The sequence below is a fragment of the Gymnodraco acuticeps genome, unplaced genomic scaffold, assembly GCF_902827175.1.
Source record: "Gymnodraco acuticeps unplaced genomic scaffold, fGymAcu1.1, whole genome shotgun sequence".
Lineage (NCBI taxonomy): Eukaryota > Metazoa > Chordata > Actinopteri > Perciformes > Bathydraconidae > Gymnodraco > Gymnodraco acuticeps.
Window position 1 is genome coordinate 3,897,992 of NW_022989894.1, and position 12,865 is coordinate 3,910,856.

At 38.7% G+C, this 12,865-nt stretch overlaps 1 protein-coding gene across 5 annotated transcripts in view; it reads left to right on the top strand.

Annotated features, from left to right (window-relative positions):
- Positions 1-8,539, top strand: part of unc5c (unc-5 netrin receptor C) — a 111,529-nt gene extending 102,990 nt beyond the window's left edge. For all 5 annotated transcript variants that reach the window (XM_034204571.1, XM_034204580.1, XM_034204588.1 and 2 more), the window contains 5 exons: positions 1,514-1,747; positions 3,805-3,954; positions 4,055-4,219; positions 5,263-5,441; positions 6,674-8,539. In XM_034204571.1, the coding sequence (XP_034060462.1) occupies positions 1,514-1,747; positions 3,805-3,954; positions 4,055-4,219; positions 5,263-5,441; positions 6,674-6,833 (888 nt within the window). In that variant the 3' untranslated portion in view covers positions 6,834-8,539. The remainder of the gene's footprint in view (positions 1-1,513; positions 1,748-3,804; positions 3,955-4,054; positions 4,220-5,262; positions 5,442-6,673) is intronic.
- Positions 8,540-12,865: the final 4,326 nt, after the last annotated feature.

Genomic DNA, 12,865 nt, shown 5'->3' on the forward strand with positions numbered 1-12,865 from the left:
CTTTTTATGACATGCTCTGTCAAAATGTGTATTCATCACCGCTGTAGAAACAAGAGGGATGAGCTCCTCTGAAGAAGTAATTCCCGGATATTTATAGTCATCACCACCTAGTGAGATAATCAGTTATATTGGCATCAGGGAAGCTGCACCCGTCCCCCGTCAAGACACACACACACATTCATAACATACACACAGTGTCGTTGAGCAGAACGTGGTGTTGTGATGATGAAGACAGCAGGTCACATAATGAGGAACATGTGGGGCTTTCTGCTTCAGTAACTCTCCTACAAAGATGTATCCTCCCACGCCTCTAAAGAGAAATCTCTGCTGATGAATGCAGTCAGAAATGTGTGAATAAATTATGCTGTGTGAATATGTGTGTTTGTTTACATGTTTCATTGTTTGTGCCAGGAAAAGCCTACTTTTCCACTGTGTGCTCTAATTATCCCCCAATAAGGAGCCCCAGTGCCATCCCTTAGGAGCAGTTAAAGAGTCTAATGATCAGCCATAATACTGCTGTTAAACGGCCTAGCTCACAATAAAGTACTGTAATTCCTCTTCTGTCTCTCATAATAGGCTGAATTAATGCCAATGTGCTGCTCAAAGGAGTGTTTGGATTAGAGAGAGAAAGAGAAAGATCAAGAGGGATGGAGAGAGAGGGGCGGTCTAAGACGAGATGGTCTTAGTGGTAGTGAAACATTTCCCGACATTAGTGCCATTACAGGGGTCAACTACAAATGGTCCTGATACTCAATCTTCTATTACCTCATATACACTCTGGCCGGGTGTTGAACCTAGGTATTTTACACTTTTAAAGACACAGCTTATCCGAATAGGCCTAGACCCATAATTGTTTTTTCTCCCTTCAATTGAACATTTAAATCAGTTCAGTTTCAATTAAACTGAATTTGAGCATGGAACTAGATAATAGCCTGTTCTTCACATCTCTGCTTCAGACTTAGGTATTAATTCAGTCATATTAGGTGAAGTTTTAGCTCTGAGTATTATCCAAAAAAATGATTTTATATACATACTGAGTTAAAGGCAAGTACCCTTGAACAGTATAATAATTACAAATGTGACAAATTGAGTTTTAAATGCAGTGTTGTTATGCATTAAATACATTTAGGCACTAAATAAAATAAAATTCTGCTTGGCTCCAACACGTGTAAATTAGGGAACAATTTGTGAATTTGTTTGTTTATGTTTGATGAAATGGGTATTATTTCAATTAATGTAGGGGTTTTTGAAATTACTCTGTGTAGACTAAATAGATTGATTAGTCATATTTCCAGGAATAAAACAAAATGTTTTATTATACTGTATGTTGAAGAACATGCGATAAATGGCTTTACTCACTTGCTAACAAATGAAAAGACAGCACTTGAGGGAGAAACATTATAATTGCTACTTTTGTTTTCATCTTTTTCTTTTATATAATATTTTTTTTTCTGTTTTGCCGCTTATTATCTTCCTCACTTTTTTCATTTTCTTTCTCTCTGTCCGCATGTAGGATGTGGTGGTGGTAGGAGAAGAGAATTTCACCACGCCGTGTTATATCCAAATGGAGGACGAGTCCTGCCATATCCTGACAGAGACGCTGGGTACTTCCTGTCTGGTGGGCCAATCTCTCAGCGCCTCAACCACCAAGCGCCTGCAACTAGCCATCTTTGGCCCTGTGACCTGCCCTGCCATGGAGTATCACATCAGAGTGTACTGCCTGGACGACACACAGGACTCACTCAAGGTAAATAATCAGCAAGTTGCATGTGTGTATCCCTCTTTTGTCTCTATGTTTGCAAAAAGGGGATGTAGGCAAGGCAAGGCAAGGCAAGGCAAGTTTATTTATATAGCACTTTTCAACACAAGGCAATTCAAAGTGCTTTACAAAAAATGAAAGAGATTAAGAAAATGGCATTTAAAATCAGTCATTAAAAAGAAAAGCTAATAAAATAAACATTAAAAGAAAAAATACATGGATAAAAGTTACAGTGCTGTCAATTAAACATTAAAAGAAAAAAGTACATGGATAAAAGTTACAGTGCAGTCTAAGATATGAATAGTTCAATTAAAAGCAGCGACAAAAAGAAAAGTCTTCAGCCTGGATTTAAAAGTAGTCAGAGTTGCAGCGGACCTGCAGGTTTCTGGGAGTTTGTTCCAGATATTTGGAGCATAATAACTGAACGCTGCTTTACCATGTTTAGTTCTGACTCTGGGGACAGAAAGCTGACCAGTCCCTGAAGACCTGAGAGATCTGGATGGTTCATAATTTAGCAGGAGGTCAGAAATGTATTTTGGGCCTAAACCATTCAGTGCTTTATAAACCAGCAGCAGTATTTTGAAATCTATTCTGTGACACACAGGAAGCCAGTGTAAAGACTTCAGAACAGGAGTGATGTGATCCACTTTCTTAGTGTTAGTGAGGACTCGAGCAGCAGCGTTCTGAATTAGCTGCAGCTTCCTAATAGATTTTTTAGTGAGACCTGTGAAGACACCATTGCAGTAGTCCAGTCTACTGAAGATAAAAGCATGGACAAGTTTTTCCAAATCCTGATGTGACATTAGTCTTTTAATCCTAGATATATTCTTTAGGTGATAGTAGGCTGATTTAGTAACAGTTTTAATGTGACTGTTGAAACTCAGGTCAGAGTCCATGACTACACCTAGATTTCTGGCTTTATCTGTTGTTTTGAACATTGCACACTGAAGCTCAGCGCTAACTTTTATACGTTCTGCCTTGGCTCCAAAAACCATTACCTCAGTTTTATCTTTGTTTAATTGGAGAAAGTTCTGACACATCCAGTCATTGATTTGTTCAATGCACTTACTCAGTGTTTGAATTGGAGCATAGTCTCCTGGTGAAATTGTTACGTAAATTTGTGTGTCATCTGCATAGCTATGGTAACTTATTTTGTTGTTCTTCATTATCTGAGCCAGTGGTAGCATGTAGATGTTAAAGAGAAGAGGCCCCAAGATGGAGCCTTGAGGAACCCCACATGTCATATTTGTCAACTCAGATGTGTATTTACCTATAGAAACAAAGTTGTTTCTGTCCTTTAAGTAGGATTCAAACCAATTCAGAACTGTTTCCGAAAGTCCCACCCAGTTCTCCAGTCGGTCTAGTAATATGCTGTGGTCAACAGTGTCAAACGCAGCACTGAGATCTAATAATACTAACACTGAAGTTCTGCCACTGTCTGTGTTTAAGTGGATGTCATTAAAGACCTTTACAAGAGCAGTCTCTAAATGTAGCAGAAACTAAATGTGTTTGTGAGCACTAATGATCTTATTTCGAGTAAGTGTGTAAGCACAGGCAACAGATTAACTGTGGGAGGCAGAATAAGAAATATTCGTGTTGGCGTGTCAAAATAAGGGGAGACAAGCACTTGCATTTGAAAAGCTGCTCCTTAGTGCTAGAAAGATATATCTGCTGCGCCAACACAGAAAAAGCCACCTTTATTCCTTGTTGTCTCCTTTTGTTCAATACCTCATCTACCTACAGGAAAGATGAGGACGGATTATTATACCGAGCAGGGATATTAAACACGGTTATTAAGTTTGGGAATGGGTAATGAGAAGTGATAGTGATCCTGCTGCAAGGACATTGAAGATGGTTTCAGATTGCCATATATTCAGCTTCATAAAGCCCTGAAGGAAAATGATAAATGTATGATAAAAAACATTTAATTTGAAGATTAAATTCAAGCAAGAAAAGAGTGTTTACAACATAACAGAAGACACATTTGTTTTGGGGTCAATATACAGGGTTTAATATCCTTAACAAGTGTGTGTTTGTGTTTTCAGGAGGTACTGCAGATGGAGAAGCAAATGGGGGGGAAATTGTTAGATGAACCAAAGACTCTCAGCTTTAAAGACAGCACCCACAACCTGAGACTTTCCATCCACGATGTCCCTCACACGTTGTGGAAGAGCAAACTCTTAGCCAAGTACCAGGTAAACTCGTCATAAAGCCTTTCCGAAAAATAGGATTTAAACATTTCCACATGCTCTCTGAAAGCTGAGTAAAAATACGACCCTTTTCACCTCTCTGCAGGAGCTTTCCTTTCAGCAAGTGTGGAGCGGCTCACAGAGGAACCTCCACTGTTGCTTTACCCTGGAGCGGTTTTCTTCCAGCACTGTGGACCTGGCCTGTAAGATATGCGTGCGCCAGGTGGAAGGAGAAGGACAGATTTTTCAGCTGGACACTACACTGTCAGAGGTAGGGTTTACACATGCCTAAATATAGACTAAACACGTATTTGATTTATAACAGCATAAAGAATGATTCTACATATACATGCAATAGATCACAATAAGGATCAGCTAAGTTGAAATGTATGAGAGGAAACGGAATAATAAAGATAATGCATTTCCTTCGAAACAATACTCTTTCTTAACTTGTTGTGGTGATTTTAACCTCTTCTGCATGTCCTATTTGCTGACATGTCCACAAAGAGTAAGATGGAGGAAAATGGGGGCTCCTGCCTATTACAGGCAATTGCAGAGCAGAGGGGGGATAATCAAACTCAAGTCTTGCAGCGCTTGTTTCACAAAGGCCATCTGGCCAGGAGGATAGAGCTTGAGGGATGGCGGAGCATTCGGTCATTGTGCTCAGTAATGAGATGAATTGCAGTACATGCACTGCAGAGCGGTGCCTTGATTCATTTAGTCTCTGGGTCTTGTTATGGTTTCTGTAGCCAGACCTCCATCACCTAATGTCAAAATATATTTCAAAATCACTCGCTCGTCAGCTGGAATTATTTACCCGTCCATATCATTCATGGAAATTCTCATGTACAATTCAAAAGCTTGATAAAAAGGTATCTCAGTATTATAAAGTCTAATTGTACTGTGCCTGTGGCTCTGTATTTATTAATATGTACAATTATTTGTATTTTTTTGTTTGGCCTTATGATGGCTAAAATTGGATGACCATTTTAGTTTTCACTTCATATAGCATTGTAAATTGCATGAAATTATGAGCTGTTTTGTTTTAGTTTTGTTTTATGTATGTTTGACAGTGTGTGTGACGACCCCAGGAAGAGTAGTCAATGCTCATGCTAGTGCTAATGGGGATCCTAATAAAGAATTTACTCATGTTGATAAATGTATGACAACAATGAATAATTTTTACTTTTTACACAAACCACGAATAACATTTTTCCGTACTACGTATCGATGTTGAGCTACATGATGGTATTCAATTATGTATATGCTTTAAAAAAAAAAGTGTGTCTCACCTTCATCCTCCTCTCTCTGCAGAATTCCCAGAGTATCGACACATCTCTGCTGGACCCAGCCAGCAACATCACCACACTGGTGGGGCCCAATGCCTTCCGCATCCCCGTCTCTATCCGACAGAAGTTGTGTGGCAGTCTGGATGCACCGCAGACCCGGGGAAACGACTGGAGGATGTTTGCCCACAAACTAAACCTTGACAGGTGGGTAGGGTACCAAGGCGGTCCGAGAGAAAAAGGAGTTACAATCTGATTTAGGCCCTAAGCGGTTTTAGTATTGCCACAGTAGCAGGCTTTCATTAATCATCCATTAGAAATGTTTTTTAAAAATAAAGAGATGAACTGAAGGAATAACATAGATTTGTTTTAGAAATAAACAAACATACACAACCTCCCTGTTCTTCATCATGGTGTGGGTTGCACTGCCTTGTGCTTTTTTCATTAGAAGTAGGGAAGATATCACGCAGGGAAATAACTAGACTCTTTTGATTTGATTTGGACTTTTCTGTGGGAATGTGACTCATTTTGATAGGCATCTGCTGAATTGAGATTAATTGAGTTTGACTGAACTGAGACGGACAGAGAGAGAGAGAGAGAGAGAGAGACAAAGACAGAATGACGCTTCTCCTTTCAAATCGTCACCCATGAGTCTTTGATAGTCTTATGTGTGTGTGATAGAGATACTGTGAGTGTTCATTTATAAGGTCCCCAGCTCAGCGGGGAGGCCTTATCACAGGCAGCAGCTGCAGATTGACGAAGCCACTGACAGAGTGTGGCGGGAGCGAAGAAGCGAGCAGGGAGACTTGAACCAACCTCTCACTCACAGTGATGATAAATACAGAACAGAAGAGTAGAAATATGGCTCATTAGTTTCCATTTAGATTTTTTTTTCACACATAAACTAAAGGATTTATAAGTGTTTATTTTGAATATTAAAAACTGGGTGAACCCTTTGTGAAAGATGGGCTTTTAAAATCATAATTTCCATCACAAATTCTCTATAAGTTATTTCAATGTATTTATTTATTCAGTTTCTTAAAGCGACTCAATTAGCAGATATTTTGCATAGTCTCCCCACTGTTTTTCTTAACTTTATATACATTTATTTTGTGCCCAGTTTATTGCAAGAAACTTAATTTACTTGAAATCCTTAAAGAGCACCTTTTTCCAATGTTCAACCATTTGACTAAGAGAGAGAGAGATGGCTGACTGTAGAGAGTAATGGAGCAAAACATTGAAAATGAGTCTTAAATGGTTTGCATTAGAAAATATTTCTACAGATTGCAAAGCTAAAAACGATTGAAATCATTTTTCAAACCATGTTAGGAGACTTGCCATGTCCCACCTTATGATTCAAGTAAACCTACTAATCTCTGTTAACCCTTTGCTACTTATTTCTGACTCATTCCTGTCTCTTGTCACAATTCTTCACACAGGTATCTTAACTACTTTGCCACCAAATCCAGTCCTACAGGAGTCATCCTGGACTTGTGGGAGGCGCAGCATTTTCCTGATGGCAACCTTGGTCGATTGGCCCAGGTGCTGGAGGAGATGGGGCGACATGACAGCCTTGTTCCTTTAGCGACTGAACACTGACGTCTGCCCACCAGGGAGTGTGACACTCCTGGGAGCAAGAAGACATAAAAGAAGATAAGAGAGGGGGACGCCGGAAAGCTGGCGAGTCATTTGACAAATCACAATGACATATGCACATGCACGCTCACAGATACTGTGTGTGGGTGGGTGTGTGTGCACACTCAGAGAAGTAGGAAAAAATAAACAGCCAGGTCTACTCAGCCATGACCCAGTTAAACCTTGGCAACAAAGGTTGTAAAAACTTGGAGGGTAAACAAGAATCTCTGTCATTTATGTCTCCCTTTCTGGTTCAACAACCTGATATTTTTGGCTCTAGTTTCCCTGGAAACAGCTCTCCGTTTTTGTTTTTTTGATGGACTGTGCGGATATGTGGATGATGCCCTTGCTATAGACAAGTTGAGTAAGTAGTGAGACGCTATAAAAGGTCAAAGAGGCAAGGCTTGGATCAGAGGAATCATCTCTCACTCTCCAAAACCAATCTCCATAGCAACTCCATGGATGAGGATATGTTCTGTGATAACATAGTATTTAATAATATGCCTATTTATACATATCTTTTTTTGTATTTTATGCTGCCTGTTATGGAATATTTTGCAGTGTCCTCACATTTTGTTTCCATTATGTTTGACTGTATCATAGCACCTCCCGGTGGACTCTTGCAGTAATGACTTATTTACATGTACAGAAGGAAATCAATGATGTAACCATTTTACAGCTTTAGTGTCGCTGTCGTAACTACTCTTAATACTTTTTATTCATGTCATGTATAATTATTGATTTTCAATTATGTGTGCTTATTTTACATGATTTTTTTTAGATCTTTAAAATATTCTTTTGATAAGTTGCATTGGTAATGATTTTTATTGACTTTCTTTGCATGTTTGTTATCGGGCAATTTGGCTCATTACATCGGTATATCACCCTTTAATAGAGGGTGACTAAGACTATTTCCCTCGACTGAGTAAAATTCATGACAGATGTGGAGGATTTGTAGGTTGTTCAAGGTGATATTGCCTACATTCAAGGAACCTGATGCTGGCAGAAAGAAGGGGAAAATACTTTAGAAAAGGGAAACATATAAGTATATTTTTGTAGGACCAATGCAACTGAATACCACTGCTTTTTACCAAATAATTGACATACAGTGTATGAGGTCAAATGTAACACAGAGGGTGATAATCTAAAAATCTAACATTGTTCATAACACTTTCTTTTTTCAATTGTATTTCCTGTGTTCAGAACTGAATGAGTCATCCGTGATTTTGGAGAACAGAGATTTAAACTTCTGTGTTTGTACATTAATATCAGAAGCCATCAATGTTATGACACTGACTGTGGGATTAAAAAAAATAGTGACAGTTGTAAACACTACATTCCTTTCATGCAACAGTACTGTTCAAGCGTTCTCAATTGGTATTGGATTTTTTTTATGGCAGTTGTCCCAGTTTTCGTAAAGCCATCTATGCAAACTTTGCATCTTTCTGAAACAATCTTTACATTCTCAGTGGGCTATCCTTTTGCATTCCCTAGTTGCTATTCAGCTTCATGATTATTATTGTGTATAGTGATAATGTAGCCTGTCTGTTTCTGGCACTCATGATGTTCCTCGCAAACTGCTTGCATTTCATCTGTCATGTTACTGTACAAAGTGTAAGAAAGAATTTTTAAGACTAATAATAAATTATATTTATATGCAACATTGAAAACAGAACATGAGGATTTCATTTGTTTGCATTAAGAAACTATAACATGAATCTTACAGCAGCATTCAACATGAATAGACAAGCCTTCATACACATACTGTACTGTAGTCGTTTTTATTGGGTAATGTCATCCAGATCCACTCTCATTAATAACATATACACGGATTAAACAAGGCACATGCCATAGTGGTAGAGTGGACGGGACATACTGTATTCTTTACACAGATAAATCATCAAAAACATGTTATGACATCCAGCAATGTAATAATTATCAGTCGATTTCTGTAAAATTATGTATAAATGAATTGTGAGCAGAAAGAAGAGATGATGAAAAGAGGACAATCCAAATTACCAAATTACTCAAGGACAAATGTTAAGGCAGAGGTCTTTTTTAATATTGAAATTAAATCTACATTTTAATTCTATAAAGGAAAATAGTTTTTTGCTCGAAATACTGTGTTTTATAATTAATCACGATCAAGGTTTTTTCCTTTGGATGAATGGCACCATGGATAGAGTTTTCAGATACAGTACTGAGTCAAAAGAAGAGATATGGAAGCAATAAAAGTTTTTTAAAAAACTGCACATAGAATACTGCTATATAGGACAGGGCAGGAGCTTCCTCAATTCAGAACAAATCACAGGGAATTAAGTGCTCCTCTCTTGCATCATACAACCACTCAGCCTTCTCAGAATACTGAGGCAGGGGTGGCTCAGACAATGGGAAGCAGATATCCAGTGTCATAATAAATATTTTGCCTCTCATTTTTATGGCTTCCTTCCTATCTCCATCGCTCATCCTCGCTGTCAATTTATATTGTCCTTTCGGTCACAGTCTCCCCTCCTTCCTCCAATGGCCAATGTAAGTGGCAGTGACAGCTCTCTGGTGATGAGATCCTCACTCTCTGTCACAGTTTGATGTCTTGGCTCTCTAACATCTCCAACAGGGTCCTCTTCACCCTCAGAGCTGTGAGGCGATAAAGCGGCAGAGAGCCACCTTCACCAAGTCTACCAACTAGAGCAGATCACAAAGCTGGGGTGACAGCTCACCAGTGATGTCAAAACATCTCTTTTGGACATAAAATACTATGACCTCTTTTACCAAATTATGTGACTTTTTACATTCAATGTTCAACATACTATATATACTATGACAATTTTTCAACATTCTATACCAAGACCATAGAATGTTTTCCGTGATAAAATATTATGACTTTTTTCATATTTTTTCCCATACAATTCTATGAGTTTATTGACATACTATACGATTACTTTTTAATATTTGGTACTGTATACTCTGATTTTGTAATACTTGCTACATTCTGACTTTTTAATACTTGCTATACTTGCTATACTATGACTTTTTCCATATTTTTTGACATACTATTCTATGACCTTATGATATAATTTGCTCTGACTTTTTAATACTTGCTATACTAGGACTTTTTGTCGACACACTAAGCCAGGGCTTCTTGCAATTTTTCCACTTGCTATACTACGACCTTTTTTAAATTACCTTCTTGTTTTCAGATACTGTACTATTACTTTTTTGTTTTCTTTAAAACATACTATACTGTGACATTTTTGAGGATATGTTTTGATTACACATTGACTCATATTTTCATTATCTGATTTTTCTCACAATCTTGAGCGGACGCTGATATAAATCCTGTTCCCATACACGTAGCAATCCTAAGAATTTGACATTATGGGTTATGCTTTTTGGACTTGAATCATTTAGCATTAAGAATAAGAAATTAATGTAACGTGTTTAAGACTTGCCTTTTCATGCCTTTTACGTAGTTTTTTGCATATTTTTCAACATAGCATACTATGCAATTCTTTGACATATTTTCAACACACTATACTATGTCATTTTTTGCATATTTTAGACATACTGAACTATACTAATAAATATCCTGTACCCATAACAGGAGTTGAAACCGGGCCACCTGGGTGAGAACCAGGAATCCTAACCGCTAGACCATATGGGACATGTTAATTGTTTTTTTATTGCATATTTTCGAGATACTATACTATGTGGTATTTTGCATATTTTAGACATACTAAACTATACTATACTAATAAATATCCTGTTCCCATACCGGGTTCAACTTGGGTGAAAACCAGGAATCATAACCGCTAGTGATAATTGTTTTTTGTTGCATATTTTCAAGATATGTCGTTTTTGCATATTTTCGACAAACTAATAAATATCCTATACCCATACCGGGAGTTGAACCCGGGCCACCTGGGTGAGAACCATGAATCCTAACCGTTAGACCAGTGGGTCTCAAATGGGGGTACGCGGAACCCTAGGGGTACATTGGAGTACTGCAGGGGGCACGTGAGATTTATTTTATGTTACAGTTTTTCTCGATTGCTAACACTAATTTTTTTTTAATTGCTCAGTTTCTCAGAACACTAAACACAATTCACAAAACCACACACCCAAAGTGCAAAACACCACATTTCTCCTGCTAAGTGAAGAACTGCACTCAAAACTACATCAACACTTACCAAATGCACATTTTTGCATCAAATATAACACACTTCATTTTTAATATTAGATGGTTTGACCACCCAACTACACACTGCTGAGCATAATCTAAAGCACGTTACAGTTTTTCTCGATTGCTAACACACTAAAATAATACATGAAGCACAATTATTTCAATTAAATCTCCAAAACTCTAAACACGTTTTCAGCTTTTCACACAATTTGCAAATCAACATGGCACTTTTTGCAAACCACTGCACACGTTTCTCCACATAAGACACAGGAATCTGACATAAAGTCACGTGTTAGCAGGTTTAAAACACTGAACCCGGGCCACCTGGGTGAAAACCAGGAATCCTAACCGCTAGACCATATGGGACATGTCCATTGTTATTTTTTTGCACATTTTCGACAAACTAAACTAAAATAATAAATATCCTATCCCCATACCGGGAGTTGAACCAGTGCCACCGGAGGCCTGTACTACGAAGCTGGATTTTCCTAACCTGATTATGTTTGAGTTAGCCGGTTGGCCTAATCCAAAACATACGCGCTGTCGCTAAACTGTACTACGACGCTGGTTATCAAGTGGATCGCTCAAGCCAGCCGTGTCCTATCTAGTTAGGTGCGCGTTCACATGAAAGGGTGGTATTTGGAGCATTCGACCAATCACAAATATGGAGAAGCGCACTGACAGCGCAGCGTCATACTTCCTGAATGAAAAGTGAACTTTAATACGAGTCAAATATGAAGAAGTTAAACTTTAAACATCCATGACTTAAACACTTTATCCAGGATAAAAGCCAAAAGAAAAAGCGTTTGAATGCGTACATTAACAGGTTTATGATATCACTGCCCCGTCTAAAACACGATCTGACTTTAATTACATTTGTCTCGAGTGTTTCGTCAACTTAATGTGTTGCTTAAAATAATACTTCCGCATACAGTATGTGACACTGTAAGTGTTGCACGGCCAGATAGGGCTCAAGAAGCTGACTCAGATAAGGAGATATATGATCAGTGGCGTTTCTAGGTGTACAAAACTGGGGGGGCAGAAAGAGGTCGGGGGAGAGAGAGAGAGAGAGAGAGAGGGGACAGAGAGAGGGAGGAGAGAGAGAGGGGGGGGAGGAGAGAGAGAGGGGGAGTGTCAAATTACATACTGAAGACCACAGGAGCAACACTGTGAGCGCATACATTTACGTACACAGCGTGGGGATGTCATAGTAATGCACCTTCATACATGGAGTAAAGGTCACCATCACAAAGTAATTCTTAACAATAACAACAACCGTAATGCTTTAGCATTAAAACACCATAGACTGTAAATATAAGGAAAACACAGACACTCATCATCGAGGTCACAATATCAATCGATCCAGCAGAGGCAAAACACAGAAGATCAACAAAATATATGACATAAATGAACTTACCAAAGCTGAAGGCTCACTTGAAAAGAAAAGCGGCACGGCGGTCCTTCCTCTGACAGAATGTGTCTATCACTTTGGGGATCAACTGGCTTTCAATTGAAAGCATGGCCAATGCGTTAAGTCGCGGCTGTCCCATGGTGTTGCGAGTGAAAGTCTTTATCCTTTTGAGGGTGGAAAAGTTCCTCTCTGACTCGGATGTCGTCATGGGAGTTGTCACTATTATTTTGACCAAAATAACAGTCTCAGCAAACGTTTCCTCCAAGTTGTTCTCGTGAATGGATTTCAACAGAGGACAGGGCAGTGTTTCCAGTGTGAAGCTCACTGTGGCGGTAGAGCGCGGTCAGCTCAGACTTCAACTTCTCCTTGTTTCCCAACGCAGGCCACAGTTTCACGGCGCAGTCA